The 22155-nt window shown below is 44.1% G+C and overlaps 1 protein-coding gene across 1 annotated transcript; it reads left to right on the plus strand.

Annotated features, from left to right (window-relative positions):
* Window positions 1-9814: 9814 nt before the first annotated feature.
* On the plus strand, window positions 9815-13078 carry NEURL2 (neuralized E3 ubiquitin protein ligase 2). The gene is made up of 2 exons (XM_069755737.1): window positions 9815-10523; window positions 12311-13078. Exons 1-2 carry the CDS (start codon window positions 9815-9817, stop codon window positions 12424-12426), a joined length of 825 nt encoding a protein of 274 aa, XP_069611838.1. The 3' UTR covers window positions 12427-13078.
* Window positions 13079-22155: the final 9077 nt, after the last annotated feature.

Consider the following 22155-nt stretch of genomic DNA (forward strand, 5'->3'; position numbering starts at 1 on the left):
GAGAAAATGACTTTGCCCCAGTCCTCAGCAGTCCACTCCCTGTACCTTTTGCAGAATATCAGTCGGTCCCTGATGTTTTTTCTGGAGAGAAGTGGCTTCTTTGCTGCCCTCCTTGAAACCAGGCCTTGCTCAAAGAGTCTCCTCCTCACAGTGCGTGCAGAAGCACTCCCACCAGCCTGCTGCCATTCCTGAGCAAGCTCGGCACTGCTGGTAGTCCGATCCCGCAGCTGAAACAGTTTTAAGATACGGTCCTGGCGCTTGCTGGTCTTTCTTGGGCGCCCTGGAGCCTTTTTGACAACAATGGAAGCTCTCTCCTTGAAATTCTTGATGATGCGATAGATTGTTGACTGAGGTGCAATCTTTGTAGCTGCGATACTCTTCCCTGTTAGGCCATTTTTGTGCAGTGCAATGATGGCTGCACGTGTTTCTTTAGAGATAACCATGGTTAACTGAAGAGAAACAATGATACCAAGCACCAGCCTCCTTTTAAAGTGTCCAGTGATGTCATTCTTACTTAATCATGACTGATTGATCGCCAGCCCTGTCCTCATCAACACCCACACCTGTGTTAATGGATCAATCACTAAAACGATGTTAGCTGCTCCTTTTAAGGCAGGACTGCAATGATGTTGAAATGTGTTTTGGGGGTTAAAGTTCATTTTCTGGGCAAATATTGACTTTGCAAGTACAGTAATTGCTGTTAAGCTGATCACTCTTTGACATTCAGGAGTATATGCAAATTGCCATTACAAAAATGAAGCAGTAAACTTTGGAAAAATTACTATTTGTCTCATTCTCAATACTTTTGGCCATGACTGTACAGCACTTTGCCAGCCAATTTACTGCTTTATCCAAGCATCCAGGCGGCTGCCCAGGGCTCCCCTTTTGGACACAAAAAATGGACAAAAGCGGACAGTAGAACATAAAAGAGAGGTAGGATGACACAAAAGGAGGATACTCAGAGGGACAGAAGGATACAAGAGGGACAGGAAGACCCAAAGCGGGACAGCAGGATACAAAGGGGGGCATTTTATTCAGTTGTTTGAGTTATCCCAGTTTTTCACAAATCCAAGCACCCTCTGCTCCCGTTTAGCTTGGATAAAAGAGACTCTACTGGATATTTTTATCAGGTAAAGGATAAATATGGGAGTTGGGATTTGTAGCCATGTTATCCAAATCATAATCCCCATATAAATGAATATTGATAATAATCAATAATATAATCATCCACATCTGATGATCATATCACATTACATTTTATGTGAAATTAGTGGGGTAAGGTGTTTGTTGGTTGACAGCACACGCTATGCACGATTGAGCAGCTAAGTATTAAATTTCACAAGGAAAACACAGGCTATTTTCAACTCGACGCTTTAAAGAGGACCTGTCATCACATTCAATGCCACCAAGCCGCAGCTATGGTGGCATAGTTGACAGGTCCAGCTGTGTGGAGAGACCTTTGTCCACCTCCCTGGGTGCCTCCTCATTGAAATACTAAACTTTATTGCCCCCTTGGCGCGCGTAACGGGAATCAAGAAGTGGTCCTGTTGGTGTTTTGGAGTGTGAACCAATCAGTACTTGAGCCCTGCGCTGTGCCGCGTCATCAGTCGCTGGGCAGTAAAAAAATTCCTGCCCAGCAACTGATGACGCAGTGCATTGTAGATAGCGCAGATTTGTTCACACTCCATCGGACCGATACAGACACTTCATGCTTCCAGTGGTGCCCGTCGAGAGGAATAAAGTGTAATATTTTAGTGCAGAGGCACCAGGGAGGCGGATAGAGGGCTGTCCACACTGCTGGACCTGTCAGCTATGCCACCATAGCTGCGGCTTGGGGGCATTGAATGTGATGACAGGTCAGCTTTAAGCCTTTTTTTCAGTACTGAAGATAAGCAGTTAAAAGTCTCTTAAATCAGCCTTTATTTACTTATTTCAGCAACCTTGACGTCCAACCACAAAATATATCAATAAAGTCACAAAAGCTATTTTCAAGTCAATGCTTCAGACAGTTTTCACAATCTTGAAGAAAAAAAAAAAAAAGCAAAAACGTTGTTAAACCCGTCTTTCCAGGCCTGTTTCAGCATCTTTGAGCGTATAAACACTGCATATGTCCAGGAAATCAATGCAGATATTTTCAAATTACGGTAATAGTTCAAACTGTTATCGCTATATTAAAGAAAAGCCGTCATATAGAGACAATAAACAGCCTATACTGACTTATTACAGAGCTATTGAATGCAGAATTACCAAGCTGTAAAAGGAAATTACTTAGCCTATTTGACGCTGTAATATAAATGTACATATAGGTATTCATTTATTATGGAGCTTAAGTGCCCACAAGTTTTTAAAGATATTTTTTCAAACAAAGCTGCAAAATTATTTGGCCTCTGTAAATATAATATTTCACATTGAATTACCATGGAGGTGAATAATTCTATTCATATTATTATGGGAAATTCATCAAATGTGGTACTGGGCATGACTATTTGGGATAAATATATATGTTCTTAAAATAATGATAAAATATGTTCCTGGGCATGTGTATTTGTGATATTTCACCCATAATCCCCATACAGAACAATAATTATACTCGTATTCCTATCAGAAGTAGATTAAATATGTTCCTGGGCATGTGTATTTGTGATATTTCACCCATAATCCCCACACAGAACAATAGATATACCCATATTCCTATCAGAAGTAGATGAAATATGTTCCTGGGCATGTGTATTTGTGATATTTCACCCATAATCCCCATACAGATCAATAGATATACCCATATTCCTATCAGAAGTAGATGAAGTATGTTCCTGGGCATGTGTATTTGTGATATTTCACCCATAATCCCCATACAGAACAATAATTATACCCATATTCCTATCAGAAGTAGATGAAGTATGTTCCTGGGCATGTGTATTTGTGATATTTCACCCATAATCCCCATACAGATCAATAATTATACTCATATTCCTATCAGAAGTAGATGAAGTATGTTCCTGAGCATGTGTATTTGTGATATTTCACCCATAATCCCCATACAGATCAATAATTATACCCATATTCCTATCAGAAGTAGATGAAGTATGTTCCTGGGCATGTGTATTTGTGATATTTCACCCATAATCCCCATACAGAACAATAGATATACCCATATTCCTATCAGAAGTAGATGAAATATGTTCCTGAGCATGTGTATTTGTGATATTTCACCCATAATCCCCATACAGAACAATAATTATACCCATATTCCTATCAGTAGTAGATGAAGTATGTTCCTGGGCATGTGTATTTGTGATATTTCACCCATAATCCCCATACAGAACAATAATTATACCCATATTCCTATCAGAAGTAGATGAAGTATGTTCCTGGGCATGTGTATTTGTGATATTTCACCCATAATCCCCATACAGATCAATAGATATACCCATATTCCTATCAGAAGTAGATGAAGTATGTTCCTGGGCATGTGTATTTGTGATATTTCACCCATAATCCCCATACAGAACAATAATTATACCCATATTCCTATCAGTAGTAGATGAAGTATGTTCCTGGGCATGTGTATTTGTGATATTTCACCCATAATCCCCATACAGAACAATAATTATACCCATATTCCTATCAGAAGTAGATGAAGTATGTTCCTGGGCATGTGTATTTGTGATATTTCACCCATAATCCCCATACAGAACAATAATTATACCCATATTCCTATCAGAAGTAGATGAAATATGTTCCTGGGCATGTGTATTTGTGATATTTCACCCATAATCCCCATACAGAATAATAATTATACCCATATTCCTATCAGAAGTAGATGAAGTATGTTCCTGAGCATGTGTATTTGTGATATTTCACCCATAATCCCCATACAGATCAATAATTATACCCATATTCTTATCAGAAGTAGATGAAATATGTTCCTGGGCATGTGTATTTGTGATATTTCACCCATAATCCCCATACAGAACAATAGATATACTCATATTCCTATCAGAAGTAGATGAAATATGTTCCTGGGCATGTGTATTTGTGATATTTCACCCATAATCCCCATACAGAACAATAATTATACCCATATTCCTATCAGAAGTAGATGAAGTATGTTCCTGGGCATGTGTATTTGTGATATTTCACCCATAATCCCCATACAGAACAATAGATATACCCATATTCCTATCAGAAGTAGATGAAATATGTTCCTGGGCATGTGTATTTGTGATATTTCACCCATAATCCCCATACAGAACAATAATTATACCCATATTCCTATCAGAAGTAGATGAAGTATGTTCCTGAGCATGTGTATTTGTGATATTTCACCCATAATCCCCATACAGAACAATAGATATACCCATATTCCTATCAGAAGTAGATGAAGTATGTTCCTGGGCATGTGTATTTGTGATATTTCACCCATAATCCCCATACAGATCAATAGATATACCCATATTCCTATCAGAAGTAGATGAAATATGTTCCTGGGCATGTGTATTTGTGATATTTCACCCATAATCCCCATACAGAACAATAATTATACCCATATTCCTATCAGAAGTAGATGAAATATGTTCCTGGGCATGTGTATTTGTGATATTTCACCCATAATCCCCATACAGAACAATAATTATACCCATATTCCTATCAGAAGTAGATGAAGTATGTTCCTGGGCATGTGTATTTGTGATATTTCACCCATAATCCCCATACAGAACAATAATTATACCCATATTCCTATCAGAAGTAGATGAAGTATGTTCCTGGGCATGTGTATTTGTGATATTTCACCCATAATCCCCATACAGATCAATAGATATACCCATATTCCTATCAGAAGTAGATGAAATATGTTCCTGGGCATGTGTATTTGTGATATTTCACCCATAATCCCCATACAGAACAATAGATATACCCATATTCCTATCAGAAGTAGATGAAATATGTTCCTGGGCATGTGTATTTGTGATATTTCACCCATAATCCCCATACAGATCAATAGTTATACCCATATTCCTATCAGAAGTAGATGAAGTATGTTCCTGGGCATGTGTATTTGTGATATTTCACCCATAATCCCCATACAGAACAATAGATATACCCATATTCCTATCAGAAGTAGATGAAATATGTTCCTGGGCATGTGTATTTGTGATATTTCACCCATAATCCCCATACAGAACAATAGATATACCCATATTCCTATCAGAAGTAGATGAAGTATGTTCCTGGGCATGTGTATTTGTGATATTTCACCCATAATCCCCATACAGAACAATAATTATACCCATATTCCTATCAGAAGTAGATGAAGTATGTTCCTGGGCATGTGTATTTGTGATATTTCACCCATAATCCCCATACAGAACAATAGATATACCCATATTCCTATCAGAAGTAGATGAAGTATGTTCCTGGGCATGTGTATTTGTGATATTTCACCCATAATCCCCATACAGAACAATAGTTATACTCATATTCCCTTCTTGCTATATTACAAGAAGTCATTTCCTGGGCTGCATTTGTAAAATGTGCTGCCATCTAGTGGTGGAGTCTAGTATTGCAGCCCATCATCCCATCATCCCAATATGCAGTTTAGTCCGTCCCGAAAAAAAAAACATTAGTTTTTTTTCTCCCACCGTATCCATTTTTTTTTCATAGAGTTGTATTAGTGCCGGATTTTGCCTGATGGCCACACGTTTCATCCATTTTTTCCCAGATCTGTCAAAAAAAGCTGTTTCCGGCGGACGGAGAAAACGTACACAGGAATGTTTTTTCTGTCTGGCAAAAAAACTCCCAGTGACTGATCCGGTGAAAAACGTATGATCCTTGGCTAGATGAAGAGAATGGGGCATCAGACTGCGCTGCTCGCCTGTCAGGATAATGTACCAGACTTCTCTGGTACATTATCCTGACAGGCGAGCAGCGCAGTCTGATGCCCCATTCTCTTCATCTAGCCAAGGATCATCACATCGGGGCTTGCAGCAGCCGCCAATGCTAAGTGCAGTGGTTGTGTCTTACACAACCATAATAGGTGAGTGAATTTATACTATCTCTCACGAATATTCCCTCTATCTCGGATAAGACCCTATGTGCGCTCTATATTCCTTCTAGCTACCTGGTGAAAAACGTATGAAACTGAGATGTGAAATGACAAATCCGGCATCTGAATCCGGTTTTTAATGCATTTCTCCATTCAAGTCATGCACATTTTCCGATGTGGAGTTCTCTCTCTCTCCCCCCCTCCCCCAAAGAAAAAAATGGATCCAGCAAAAAAAAAGATCCATTGCATCAGTTTTTCACAATTTGCAACGGATCCGTTTGTTTTTTAAATTAGCCGGATCCTGCCTGACCGCAAAAAAACTGATGTGTGAAAGTAGAGGCCGGACAGATGGCAGCCTAAATCAGCACTGGGGGGCATTTATGAGGGACCGTGAGCCATCAGAACGTCCCATGGGGGCTTACACAAGTGATCATCGTTTTGCCAATTTTCTACGCCCCTCAATAACAATAAAAAGTGAGGTCCCATCTATGTAATATGATTTACACCATAGCCTGGCAGAACCTATTGTGTACCAGCTCATGGCACTTGGCTGCCCAAGATGTTGCCCAGGCGTGCCCCTCTTACCAACGGTGCCCCCTAGAGTTCAAGGAAAATATATACACTAAGTGGTAGGTATCGGTCAGTGAGGACGCAGGGTATTGCTCCACTGTGCATACTGGGAACGTTTCTCAATGGCTTTACCCAATGTAGGTTACAAACCAGTTGTGAACAGAGGCTAAGGCCGAGGTCACACGAGTGCAATGCGAGAAACTCGGATCAATACCCGGCACTCAGGACCGGAGTGTGTAACTGCTGTATTTCTAGCTGAACGCTCCGGTCCCCAGTGCCGGCGGCAGTGCCATGTATTGATGCGAGAGACTTGTGCGAGTTTCTCTGCACTCGCAAGTGTGACCCCGGCCAAAGGCTGCATTCACCCCAATTGCAGGAAGCTAAAGCAGCACTGACAACTCTATGCAAGTCATTCGGCACTCGATTACCAGGCTGATGACCAATAATGGTTAATATGATCCTTCTGTCCCCATACAGTATCGGTTTCTCAGTAGCACATCTGTTTACACCGGACAATGTGCTGCCGAGAAAAATTACTTTTATGCCTGCATAAACGATCCAGTCACTCAATGGAGGCGCATATTGCTTGTTTGTGTGGTGACTGCTGGGCTCTTTACACTGGCCGGTAATTGGGGAGCGAGTTTTCCTGTGAACTTCTTTTGCTGATTGCTGGCTCGCTAAAAGGGTCATTAGGGTGTGTTCACACATTCTGGGGACCGACCCCCCCACCAGTATTCTCATTATGGGTCCGATAGAGGAAAGTTTAGGCTGTGTTCACACTGTGTCTATTGAGGCGCACAAATCTGATGAGTTTTTCAAGCAGAAACCACTTCAGGAGACTCCTTTTTGGAGGAGTTTTTGGGTATGTGCAACGTCTTCGGCGGCTTAAATATGTTGTGTGCACGTACCCTGTGGGGCAGTTTTTCTTTTCCTGAAGAAGTTTTGGAGGTTTTCTTGTAACCTTTGCAGTGCCTAATTTGGAGTCAATAAGAATTTGCCTCAAAGAAGTTACATGCAATTTTTCTTCCCAGGAATTTTCCACAACCCCTTAGGGTATGTGTACACGTTCAGGAAAATTCTGCTGCAAATCCTGCTGTGTTGGTAGAAAAAAAAAACTGCGTAAAATACGTACATTTTGGTCGTTTTTTTTTTTTTACACGGGTATTAGTACGGGTGAAATCTGCAACCAAAACGCTGAAAGAATTGACATTCTGCAGATTTAAAGGAAAAAATAAGCAACGTGGGCAGGAAGCTCATTCACTTTGCTGGCATCAGGAAATCCTTCAGGTTTTGTAACAAAACTGTGCAGAAGAAAACATGATAAAAATGTATCGTGTGCACAGATTCTGAGCAAAAACACTTGATAAACTCCATATACGCAATAGGGTGTCTATAAGGCTATTTTCACACTGGCGTTTTTTGCAATACGTCGCAATGCGTCGTTTAGGGGAAAAAATGCATCCTGCAAAGTTGTTTGCAGGATGCGTTTTTGCCCCATCGTGCGACGGTTGCGCCGTGTTGTGGCGGACCGCCAGGAGCAAAAAACGTTACATGTAACGTTTTTGCTGCCGATAGACCACTTTTTCCGACTGTGTTAATTTGAGGGGGCGTTTTTGTGCCGCTTTTCAGGTGGATTCTGGGCGGAATCTGGCTGAAAAAGACATTGTGTGTATCTATGTAGATTTCTCATAGTCATGAATAGAAAAGGTTTTTGAGGAACATTTTGGAGAAGGTGGTCTAAAAAAAACTGTAAAAAAAGTGTGACCATAGATTTACCCCCCAATAAACTTTCCCATGATTTTTAGGGCTCGGCTGTAGTGTTAGGCTATGTGCACACGTTGCAGAATTTACTGCGGAACCGCAGCGTTTCTGCAGCTGCGGGTCCACAGCAGTTTCCATTGCGTTTACAGTTACATGTAAACCTATGGAAACCGCAATCCGCTGTGCACATGCTGTGGAAAAACCCGCGCAGAAACGCAGCAGTTTACATTCCGCAGCATGTCACTTCTTTGTGCAGAATCGCGGCGGTTCTGCACACATAGGAATGCATTGATCCGCTTACTTCCCGCATGGGGCTATGCCCACGATGCGGGAAGTAAGCGGATCATGTGCGGATGGTACCCAGGGTGGAGGAGAGGAGACTCTCCTCCAGGCTCTGGGAACCATATTTGTGTATAAAAATAAAAATAAAAAATAATGATATACTCACCTCTCAGTGCTGCACGCTGCCGTCCGGTCGCAGGGTTGCTGTGCGAGCAGGGCCTGCGATGACGTCGCGAAGGTCCTTCTCGCACAGCATCTTTGGAACCGGGCCGCCGCGTGCAGCACCGAGGAGATCAGGACGTCAGAGGGCGAGTATATAACCATTTTTTTTTTTTTAACATTACTATTGATGCTGCATATTGCTGCATATGCAGCATCAATAGTAGGAGTAAACCCGCAGCGGAAACTGCAAGACAAACCGCGATAAATCTGCAGGGATAACTGCAGCGGTGTTGCCCTGCATATTTATCAAATCCGCTGTGGGAGAACCAGCAGGGACCCTCCCTACGTGTGCACATGGCCTTAGGCTGCCATCACACTAGCAGTATTTGGTCAGTATTTTACCTCAGTATTTGTAAGCCAAAACCAGGAGTGGGACAATTAGAGGAAAAGTATAATAGAAACATATGCACCACTTCTGTATTTATCACCCACTCCTGGTTTTGGCTTACAAATACTGAGGTGAAATACTGACCAAATACTGCTAGTGTGACGGCAGCCTTAGTAGTGGTGGAGTAGTTCAGGGGTGTCAAACTGCATTCCTCGAGGGCTGCAAACAGGTCATGTTTTCAGGATTTCCTTGTACTGCACAGGTGATAATTTAATCACCTACACAAATAATGAGTTGGTGATTAAATTATCACCTGTGCAGTACAAGGAAATCCTGAAAACATGACCTGTTTGCAGCTCTCGAGGAATGCAGTTTGACACCCTTGGAGTAGTTAAAATTGTACATAGAGCAGATGTCGGAGGTCGCAGACTGCTTACTGCACAAGAGTGCTGGTTTCAGCAGTCCTATAGATGAAGTCCACACTACTTCTTGTAATAAGAGATAGCACAGGTGTTGGGCAGCTCCGCGTCCCCTAAATGGCTCTCCACCACTCAGCGGCAGCTGTCTCAGGATAAGTCGTTGCCTTTTTAAAAATAGCCTCAGGCTGCATGTCATCTGAGCTCTGTGCTAGAGCAATGGCCGCGCAGGGCCAGCCATTTACATGCTTCCACGCTATCCATGGGACAAACGTTCGTATCGACCCTTCGGCCACTCAAGCTACCAGAGTAGAAAGCTTTGCTAATGGCCTCTGCTTCAGTCAAGACCCACTGGCACCTGGGCAGCTGTTTTTGGTGGAAATTGAAGAAAAAGAATTTGGCTGGTGTGGTCACCTAAGAGTTGGGCTTATGGCCCGAGATCCTCGCAGCTTGGACTTAGTGCCAGAATATTCGCTACCAGACCTTGTAAACCAGGGGGATAGCTGGGTATTTGCCATCACTCGGAACCACAACAGGGTGACGCCAGATGAAGACGAGGACATGTCCAGGTTGGGAAAAGACCTCTCAGATCCTTATCTGAAAGTGGGCAAGTTTAAAATTCCTCGAGACAAACTGATAGCCCGTAGTAGGCCTGGTCGCTTCAGTCATATCCTGGATGATTTATACAAAACCAATATTCTGCCACCCACTGCTCGGAGAAGCCGCATCGGGGTGCTGTATGAGCCACAGGCAGATGGCACTGGTCATATGCACATCATCATTAACGGAGAAGATATGGGTGCCAGCGCTCGTGGGCTTCCAGCATCTCAACCATTATATGCTGTGATCGACGTCTTTGCCTCCACCAAGAGCGTCCGGGTGATCCAGTTAGAATATGGATGTATGTATCACATTCAGCCGTCTGTTGTGGATACAGGGTTCTATAATCTAGGGGTGGGGCGAGATTTCCAAATAAGACATAGTAGTTCTCCCGCAGACATTCCTCTACTTCCTCACATAGTCCTCACACTAGCAAGCTGTCGCTATCTATCTATAGTCTACTCTTCTCTCCCGATCTGGGATGACGGGTGGAGACATCATTTAGGATTTCATCAGTCGTGTAATTTTAGGAATGACAAACCTGCCCTAGATTTCTAAATGACTGAGATTTATTACTTAACTTGTCATGTAAGACAGCTATGTAATGTATTATCACATCTCTTTCCTTTAGGCTACTTTCACACTAGCGCCGCACGCCGCAATGCGTCGTTTTGCAGAAAAAACGCATTTTGCAAAATTGTTTGCAGGATGCGTTTTTTCTCCATAGGCTTGTATTAGCAACGCATTGCCACAAGTCGCGACGGTTGCGTCGTGTTGTGGCGGACCGTCGGCACCAAAAAACGTTGCTTGTAACGTTTTTTGGTGCGTTGTGTCTGCCATTTCCGACCGCGCATGCACGGCCGGAACTCCGCCCCCTCCTCCCCGCAACTCACAATGGGGCAGCGGATGCGTTGTAGTAATGCATCCGCTGCCCCCGTTGTGCTGCGTTGTCACAGGATGCGACGGGCCAATGCTAGTGTGAAAGTAGCCTTAGCTATGGGTCCCATCAAGCCCCCATCAGCAGTAGCTGTTTTTTTTGCGGTTGCTGTTCTTACTAGGATTTTGGGTTAACATACTATAAAGTCATACTACCTGTTTTAGAAATTAAACTAGGAGATGATGCTGATACTATTGTATTCGAAAGGCGGAAGCTGTTGAGAGGGATACAGATCATTTCCTCCCGAAAGCGAGGCTATCAATGTGGGCGCCAGGCAGCTTTAGAACGCTATTAACCTGCAGGTTAAACCCACATCTGCAGGCTAATAGCGTTTTGTACATTTCAGGTTTCCCTTAGAGGAACCTTTCATGTTGAAAATAGTGTCTGATCTGCAGGCAGGATGTTATAGAGCAGGAGGAGCTGATCAGATATACTTTTTTATGGAAAAAAAATGCAATAAAAGTTGTATTTTAATCATTGAAATCCTGGTGTTTGAATGCGAGTCCAGTGGGTGGTCCTATTCAGTGACTGAAAGTCTTCCCTGTATGACTGTGCATGCTGGACTCATACATGCAAACACCAGGATTTCAGAGACTAAAAAACAAGTTATAATGAATCTTTTCCCACAACCCTATATATCAATCTGCTCGGCTTCTATTTCTATACAGTATCTCCTTCATGCCATCTTTGACTACTTGTACCCTAATGTGCATGTCCGGTTATGTGGAGCATAAGACATAAGATATTCCAATCTGGCACCCACAGCTGTTCATGTCCTGGTGGGCATGTGCGCTCCTCCTTAGCGTACCTCTGACCCCGCTGCCCTGGATCATCCTGTTACTTAAAGGGACACTGTCACCTCACAGTGTCCCTTTAAGCTCTGGTTGATTCTAGTCGTCCTTTTGTATTGCATTCACCTTTTTTGAATTATGCTCCGATCCTCTGATTGTTGATGTTTTTTCAGAATTATATTTCACCTTTGATTAAGACCATTGCTTTATAAACCACTGTTATCCACCAGAATATTGCTTAGCTAGTTGGGAGCTGAACATTGTCATTTTTGGACATGGACTAATAAAATGTCATTCTTATTATCGGACCGTTGGAGTACTGCCTGATCTAATAACCTAGACATGATCTCTTTATCTCAGTTCCCTCCCTGCAGACCCTGTGCCGCTTAGTGATCCAGAAGCATGTGGTCCATAGACTGGCAATCGATTGGCTAGATTTACCGCAACTACTAAAGAATTACTGCAAGTATGAGTGATGAACCCAATGGCTGTCTTTTAGGAAACCGATGACTTCACAGCATTTAGAACTGACGCGCCAAGAAAAATGGGCGACACTGTCATACGTACTAAGGCGAACCATGGGGGAATGTGCTGCGATCTGCACACTTAGGCGTCATCCTCCTCAAACTAAGAAAATCATTTGCACAAAATCTATCAGTATGAGGCATCCTAAGCATACAGAGAACCGTCCTCTGTGGACCACCTAGTGCAGCCAAAGAAAAGTGGTGTATATTACTGGAAGATGGCCGACTACAAACGATACCTCTGACGGCTAACCTGAGAATTTTCTACTGAAACCAGATCCATGAACACAAATGCTAACTCTCATCACTTGTGGACTGTCGGACAAGGGCAGAAAAGAGCCCCTGTGCCAGAGTAATGTATGGCCCTTTTGCAGTTCAATAGCTTCTCATGATGCACAATTCCACATTGTTTTGCAGGTGAAAATGTCCCCCCTGACCTCTTGGGCCCTTGCGAGGCTGCACCAATGATATGTTTGCCGACGGCTACTACTACAGAGCCAAGCAGCTCATAATCCAGTCACCCTGAGCAGTCTCTTAGGACTTTTGCTCCACAGTTGACACCAGTAGTTAAAGGCCAAAGCTTTTAATAAAGGTTCATTCAGACAAGTGTATAATATGGACATTTGCTGTTTCGGTAAACCTCCGACAACACAATAACTAATGTAATTTGAAGGGAATCTGTACGTAGGTTTTTTGCTATCTAATCTGAGAGACGTATAATGTAGGGACAGAGACCCTGATTCTAGCGATGTAACACTTAGTTTACTGGGTGCAACCGTTGTGACACAATCAGAGTTCTTGGATGTAGCAGAGCTCAGAAAGCTAATTCCGCTCACACCAGCCTCTCTATATACATTGTTTAATGACAGTAAGCTGCTTATCACAGGAGGGGGCGTGGTGGGACAACTGCACCAGTCCTGGCATATTCTGCTGATAAAACCTTCAGTGTAAGTAAACAACAGCACACAGCTTGATAGGTGATACATTATTGAAATCTGTGTTTTAACCCCTTCCTTATGCTGTCCTCAGTTTACATAGCATAAACCTGCAGACAGATTCCCTTTAATATGTTCTGATGACATTTTTTTCAAACACCGAGTTGCCTATAAAAGCCAAAAAAAGTCACATCCTATTTTTACAGATACGTTGCCATTATTAACCAAGGAAATTGTATTTGATCATATACACTTATATTATTTTTTCTTATGTAGCAGAATATTTCTTCTATTCTACAGACATCATTATTACTGAGGCTGCAGAAGGAACCCGATACCTGGAGCTCTCCCGATAATCAGCTGTTCAGTCGCAGCTGCATGTGTCGCGGCTGGGTACCAGTCACAGCACATGCATGGAGATCCTGTGTTGTGATTGTCACACAGCCGCGACACATGCAGCTGCGGCGCCGAACACCTGATTATTATTCATTTTTATAGCGCCATTTATTCCATGGCACTTTACATGTGAAAAAAGAGGTACACATAGACAAGTACAATAAACATGAGCAATACAAGGGACGCACAAGTACAGGAGAGAGGACTCGGCCCGCGAGGGCTCACAGTCTACAGGGGATGGGTGAGGATACACTAGGAGAGGGTAGAGCTGGTCGTGCGCTGGTTCAGTAGACTCAGGATCACTGCAGGCTGTAGGCTTGTCGGAAGAGGTGAGTCTTCAGGTTCCTTTTGAAGGTTTCCGTGGAGCGCTCCGGGCATCGAGGTTCCCGATGCAACTTCTTTGGTAAGTGTTATAGCTTCCCGAATAAGGTGGGAGCTGACGATATTCACTCATCTCTATCTGTGACCATAGCCTTAACCCCTTCCCGACCTTTGACGCCACGTAGGCGTCATGAAAGTCGGTGCCAATCCGACCGATGACGCCTATGTGCCGTCATGGAAAGATTGCGTCCCTGCAGATCGGGTGAAAGGGTTAACTCCAATTTCACCCGATCTGCAGGGACAGGGGGAGTGGTACTTTAGCCCAGGGGCTACGATCGCTCTGATTGGCAGTTTCACTTTCAACAGCCAATCAGAGCGATTTGTAATATTTCACCTAAAAAAAGGGTGAAATATTACAATCCAGCCATGGCCGATGCTGCAATATCATCGGCCATGGCTGGAAACACTGGTGTACCCCCCCCCCCCACCGCCACCGATTGCCTCCCCAGCCCTCCGATCTATGTTCCGCTCCCCTCCGCCGTCCTGTCCGCTCCCCCGTCCTCCTGCCCACTCCCCCAGTGCTCCGATCCCACCCCCTGTCCTCCGATCCACCCCCCGTCCTCCGATCCACCCCCCATGCTCAGATCTCCCCCCCCCTTATACTTACCGGGCCTCCCGGTGTCCGTCCGTCTTCTCCCTGGGCGCCGCCATCTTCCAAAATGGAGGGCGCATGCGCAGTGCGCCCGCCGAATCTGCCGGCCGCCCGATTCATTCCAGTTATATTTTGATCACTGTGATATAACCTATCACAGTGATCAAAATAAAAAAAATAGTAAATGATCACCCCCATAAGTAGGGCCATTAACCCCTTTACCCCCAAGAGTGGTTTGCACGTCAATGACCAGGCCAATTTTTACAATTCTGACCACTGTCCCTTTATGAGGTTATAACTCTGGAACGCTTCAACGGATCCTGGTGATTCTAACATTGTTTTCTCGTGACATATTGTACTTCATGATAGTGGTAAAATTTCTTTGATAGTACCTGCGTTTATTTGTGAAAAAAACGGAAATTTGGCGAAAATTTTGAAAATTTCGCAATTTTCAAACTTTGAATTTTTATGCAATTAAATCACAGAGATATGTCACACAAAATACTTAATAAGTAACATTTCCCACATGTCTCCTTTACATCAGCATAATTTTGGAACCAAATTTTTTTTTTGTTAGGGAGTTATAAGGGTTAAAAGTTGACCAGCAATTTCTCATTTTTACAACACCATTTTTTTTTAGGGACCACATCTCATTTGAAGTCATTTTGAGGGGTCTATATGATAGAAAATACCCAAGTGTGACACCATTCTAAAAACTGCACCCCTCAAGGTGCTCAAAACCACATTCAAGAAGTTTATTAACCCTTCAGGTGTTTAATAGGAATTTTTGGAATGTTTAAATAAAAATGAACATTTAACTTTTTTACACAAAAAATTTACTTCAGCTCCAATTTGTTTTATTTTACCAAGGGTAACAGGAGAAAATGGACCCCAAAAGTTGTTGTCCAATTTGTCCTGAGTACGCTGATACCCCATATGTGGCAGTAAACCACTGTTTGGGCGCATGGGAGAGCTCGGAAGGGAAGGAGCGCCGTTTGACTTTTCAATGCAAAATTGACAGGAATTGAGATGGGACGCCATGTTGCGTTTGGAGAGCCACTGATGTGCCTAAACATTGAAACCCCCCACAAGTGACACCATTTTGGAAAGTAGACCCCTTAAGGAACTTATCTGGATGTGTAGTGAGCACTTTGACCCACCAAGGGCTTCACAGAAGTTTGTAATGTAGAGCCATAAAAATAAAACAAAATTTTTTTCCCACAAAAATTATTTTTTAGCCCCCAGTTTTGTATTTTCCCTAGGGTAACAGGAGAAATTGGACCCCAAAAGTTGTTGTCCAATTTGTCCTGAGTACGCTGATACCCCATATGTGGGGGGGGGACCACCGTTTGGGCGCATGGGAGGGCTCGGAAGGGAAGGAGCGCCATTTGGAATGCAAACTTAGATGGAATGGTCTGCAGGCGTCACATTGCGTTTGCAGAGCCCCTAATGTACCTAAACAGTAGAAACCCCCCACAAGTGACACCATTTTGGAAAGTAGACCCCCTAAGGAACTCATCTTGATGTGTTGTGAGAGCTTTGAACCCCCAAGTATTTCACTAAAGTTTATAACGCAGAGCCGTGCAAATAAAAAATATTTTTTTTTCCACAAAAATTATATTTTAGCCCCTAGTTTTGTATTTTTCCAAGGTTAGCAGGAGAAATTGGACCCTAAATGTTGTTGTCCAATTTGTCCTGAGTACGCTGATACCCGATATGTGGGGGGGAACCACCGTTTGGGCGCATGGGAGGGCTCGGAAGGGAAGGAGCATCATTTGGAATGCAGACTTAGATGGATTGGTCTGCCGGCGTCACATTGCGTTTGCAGAGCCCCTAATGTACCTAAACAGTAGAAACCCCCCACAAGTGACCCCATATTGGAAACTAGACCCCTCAATGAACTTATCTAGATGTGTTGTGAGAACTTTGAACCCCCAAGTGTTTCACTACAGTTTATAACGCAGAGCCGTGAAAATAAAAAATCTTTTTGTTTTCCCACAAAAATTATTTTTTAGCCCCCAGTTTTGTATTTTTCCAAGGGTAACAGGAGAAATTGGTCCACAAAAGTTGTTGTCCAATTTGTCCTGAGTACGCTGATACCCCATATGTGAGGGTAAACCCCTGTTTGGGCGCACGGGAGAGCTCGGAAGGGAAGGAGCACTGTTTTACTTTTTCAACGCAGAATTGGCTGGAATTGAGATCGGACGCCATGTCGCGTTTGGAGAGCCCCTGATGTGCCGAAACAGTGGAAACCCCCCAATTATAACTGAAACCCTAATCTAAACACACCCCTAACCCTAATTCCAACGGTAACCCTAACCACACCTCTAACCCTGACACACCCCTAACCCTAATCCCAACCCTATTCCCAACTGTAAATGTAATCTAAACCCTAACCCTAACTTTAGCCCCAACCCTAACTGTAGCCCCAACCCTAACCCTAGCCCTAGCCCTAACCCTAACCCTAATCCTAGCCCAAACTCTAGCCCTAACCCTAACCCTAACCCTAGCCCTAACCCTAGCCCTAGCCCTAATCCTAACCCTAGCCCTAACCCTAATGGGAAAATGGAAATAAATACATTTTTTTAAATTTTTCCCTAACTAAGGGGGTGATAAAGGGTGGTTTGATTTACTTTTATAGCGAGTTTTTTAGCGGATTTTTATGATTGGCAGCCGTCACATACTGAAAGACGCTTTTTATTGCAAAAAATATTTTTTGCAATACCACATTTTGAGAGCTATAATTTTTCCATATTTTGGTCCACAGAGTCATGTGAGGTCTTGTTTTTTGCGGGACGAGTTGACGTTTTTATTGAAAACATTTTCGGGCACGTGACATTTTTTGATCACTTTTTATTCTGATTTTTGTGAGGAAGAATGACCAAAAACCAGCTATTTATGAATTTCTATTGGGGGAGGCGTTTATACCGTTCCGCGTTTGGTAAAATTGATAAAGCAGTTTTATTCTTCGGGTCAGTACGATTACAGCGATACCTCATTTATATAATTTTTTTATCGTTTGGCGCTTTTATACGATAAAAACTATTTTACAGAAAAAATAATTATTTTTGCATCGCTTTATTCTCAGGACTATAACTTTTTTATTTTTTTGCTGATGATGCTGTATGGTGGCTCGTTTTTTGTGGGACAAGATGACGTTTTCAGCGGTACCATGGATATTTATATCTGTCCTTTTGATCGCGTGTTATTCCACTTTTTCTTCGGCAGTATGATAATAAAGCGTTGTTTTTTGCCTCGTTTTTTTTTTTTTTCTTACGGTGTTTACTAAAGGGGTTAACTAGTGGGACAGTTTTATAGGTCAGGTCGTTACGGATGCGGCGATACTAAATATGTGTACTTTTATTGGGTTTTTTTTTTATTTAGATGAAGAAATGTATTTATGAGAATAATATTTTTTTTTTTTTTCATTATTTTGGAATATTTTTTTTTATTTTTTTTTTACACATTTGGAAAATTTTTTTTTACTTTGTCCTAGGGGGGGACATCACAGATCAGTGATCTGACAGTTTGCACAGCACTCTGTCAGATCACTGATCTGACTAGCAGCACTGCAGGCTTCACAGTGCCTGCTCTGAGCAGGCTCTGTGAAGCCACCTCCCTCCCTGCAGGACCCGGATCCGCGGCCATCTTGGATCCGGGGCTCGAGCAGGCAGGGAGGGAGGTAAGACCCCCGCAGCAACGCGATCACATCGCGTTGCTGCGGGGGGCTCAGGGAAGCCCGCAGGGAGCCCCCTACCTGCGCGGTGCTTCCTTGCACCGCCGGCACATCGCGATCATGTTTGATCGCGGTGTGCCAGGGGTTAATGTGCCGGGGGCGGTCCGTGACCGCTCCTGGCACATAGTGCCGGATGTCAGCTGCGATAAGCAGCTGACACCCGGCCGCGATCGGCGGCGCTCCCCCCGTGAGCGCTGCCGATCGCTATGACGTACTATCCCGTCCAGGGTCAGATAAGCCCAGGGCACCTCGACGGGATAGTACGTCTAAGGTCACAGAGGGGTTAATAAAATAAAGAAAATATATTTTTTTTCTTTTTCCACTAGGGTTAGGGTTAGAACTAGGGTTAGGGCTAGGGTTAGGTTTAGGGTATTTGCACACGGTGCGGATTTGGCTGCGGATCCGCAGCGGATTGGCCGCGGATCCGACACCGGATTGGCCACTGTGAATTCGTAGCAGTTTTCCTTCAGGTTTACAGTACCATGCTGTGCCTATGGTGCGGAAAATACCGTGCGGAAACGCTGCGCTGTATTTTCCGCAACATGTCAATTTTGTGCGGATTCCGGGTGTGTTGGGGTTAGGGTTGTGGTTAGGGGTGTGTTGGGGTTAGGGTTGTGATTAGGGTTATGGCTACAGTTGGGATAAGGGTTAGGGGTGTGTCGGGGTTAGTGTTGGAGTTACTGTAGAATTGAGGGGTTTCCACTGTTACGGCACATCAGGGGTCTCCAAATGCAACATGGCGCCACCATTGATTCCAGCCAATCTTGCGCTCAAAAAGTCAAATGGTGCTCCCTCCCTTCCGAAGTGCACCCAAACAGTGGTTTACGCCCACATATGGGGTACCAGCGTACTCAGGACAAACTGGGCAACGACTATGGGGTCCAATTTCTCCTGTTACCCTTGCAAAAATAAAAAATTGCTTGCTAAAACATAATTTTTGAGGAGAGAAAAATTATTTTTTATTTTCACGGCTCTGCGTTATAAACTTTTGTGAAGCACTTGGGGGTTGAAAGTGCTCACCACATATCTAGATAAGTTCCTTGGGGGGTCTAGTTTCCAAAATGCGGTCACTTGTGGGGGGTTTCTACTGTTTAGGCACATCAGGGGCTCTGCAAACGCAACGTGACGCCCGCAGACCATTCCATCAAAGTCTGCATTTCAAAAGTCACTACTTCCCTCCTGACCCCCGACGTGTGCCCAAACAGTGGTTCCCCCCACATATGGGGCATCAGCATACTCAGGACAAAGTGGACAACAACTTTTGGGGTCCAATTTCTCCTGTTACTCTTGTGAAAACAAAAAATTGCAGGCTAAAAAATAATTTTTGGGGAAAGAAAAATGTTTTTTATTTTCACGGCTCTGCGTTATAAACTTCTATGAAGCACTTGGGGGTTTAAAGTGGTCACCGCACATCTAGATTAGTTTCCAAAATGGGGTCACGTGGGGGAGCTCCAATGTTTAGGCACACAGGGCCTTTCCAAACGCGACATGGTGTCCGCTAACGATTGGAGCTAATTTTTCATTCAAAAAGTCAAATGGCGCTCCTTCCCTTCCGAGCCTTGCCGTGTGCACAAACAGTGGTTTGTGACCACATATGAGGTATCGGTGTACTCAGGAGAAATTGTCCAACACATTTTAGTTGCCGGTAATCTGCCCCCTCCCACCCACTGTGTGCCAGCCCGCTGGCATTAAAATACTTACCCAGCTCCCTCGGCGCTTACATCCTCTCAGCGTCGCTGCTTGTCCTGTATGAGCGGTCACGTGGTGCCGCACATTACAGTGATGAATATGCGGCTCCACCTCCCATAGGGGTGGAGTCGCATATTCATTACTGTAATAAGTGGCACCACGTGACCGCTCATACATGAAGAGCTGCGACACTGAGAGGATGTAAGCGCCGAGGGAGCTGGGTAAGTATTTTAATGCCAGCGGGGGGGGGGGGGGGGCGCACATGGGGTGGGAGGGGGCAGATTACCGGCAACTTTATTTTAAAACAAAAATAAATAAAAAAAAAAGATTATTAATTCCTTCTTTCCAGCGAACGCTGCTGGGAAGAAGGGATGATTACCGGCTTCAGCACCGCATGCAGGGGACAGCGCTTAATTCTAGTGCTGTCTCCTGCACGGTCCGTGTGGTCCTCAGTCGGCACACGGGCGGCACACGGCTGCCACACGTATGCCACACTGATGTTCAACGTAAGCACACGGACACGGATAATTCCGGTACCGGAATTATCTGGACGTGTGAGACTGGCCTTAAACAGAGCTCTCTGTGCAACTATAGAAAAAAAGTTGCAGTTTTATTTGGGCGCATAGTGTCTTTGGTCAGCTTGAGAGGCTCACAGGACAAGCCTTAGGCCTCTTTCACACGTCAGTGTCTCCGGTACGTGTACTGACAGTTTTCTCGGGTACCGGAGACACTGACACACGTAGACCCATTCAAATGAATGGGTCTATGCACATGTCTCCGTGTTTTCACAGACCGTGTGTCCGTGTGCAAAACACGGAGACATGTCCACTTTTCTCCTGCAGCACGGTCCGCAAAGCGTCCCGCACACGGAGAACAGTGTGCACTCTCCTCTGTGTGCACGTACCGCCCGCAGGAGAAACAGTGCTACAGTAAGCGCTGTCCCCCCTGCGTGTGGTGCTGAAGCCAGCATTCATTCCTTCTCCCCAGCAGCGTTCGCTGGAGAGAAGGAATGAAAAATCTTTTTTTTTTATGTTAAAAATAAATGTTGGGGTCACCTCCCATCTCCCGTGAGCCCGCCCGCTTGCTGACAAATACTCACCCAGCTCCTGCGATGTATGCTGTTATGATCTGGTGGTTTAGGAGCAACATGGGACGAGCTCTGAAGGAAGTGGTACCTGTACTGACCGCAGTCCCTAAGCTCAACACAACACTAGAAGTAGCCGTGGGATGCTCCTAACACTCCCTAGGCACTTCGTCACAGCCTGAGAACTAACTACCCCTAAAGATAGAAACAGGAAAACTATCTTGCCTCAGAGAAAATCCCCAAAGGATAGATAGCCCCCCACAAGTAATGACTGTGAGTGGAGAGGGAAAAGACATACACAGAATGAAACCAGGATGAGCACAGGAGGCCAGTCTAGCTAGATAGATAGGACAGGATGGAATACTGTGCGGTCAGTATAAAACACTACAAAAAATCCACACAGAGTTTACAAAAATCTCCACACCTGACTAAAGGTGTGGAGGGTAAATCTGCTTCCCAGAGCTTCCAGCATCACTGAATTCATACTGACAAGCTGGACAAACATAGAAAGCACAGAACGGATAAGTCCACAACCTGTGGACAGAAAAGAGCAAGCAAGGACTTAGCTTTGCTGAACTGGTCAGGATAACAGGGAAATCCAAAGAGACGTGAATCCAACCAGGAACCATTGACAAGTGGCACAAGCTGAAGAAAAGAGCCAGGCTAAATAGCCGTGCAGAATAGACAATCAGTGGAAGCAGCTGCTGACAGCTAAATCCAAGGAGCAGCCACTCCACTTAAAACCACCGGAGGGAGCCCAAGAGCAGAACTCACAAAAGTGCCACTTACAACCACCGGAGGGAGCCCAAGAGCGGAATTCACAACAGCATGCGCTCAGCGCTGGCAGCAGGTCCTGAGTGAGAGGTCA

The sequence above is a fragment of the Ranitomeya imitator genome, chromosome 2, assembly GCF_032444005.1.
Source record: "Ranitomeya imitator isolate aRanImi1 chromosome 2, aRanImi1.pri, whole genome shotgun sequence".
In the NCBI taxonomy this organism is placed as follows: Eukaryota; Metazoa; Chordata; class Amphibia; order Anura; family Dendrobatidae; genus Ranitomeya; species Ranitomeya imitator.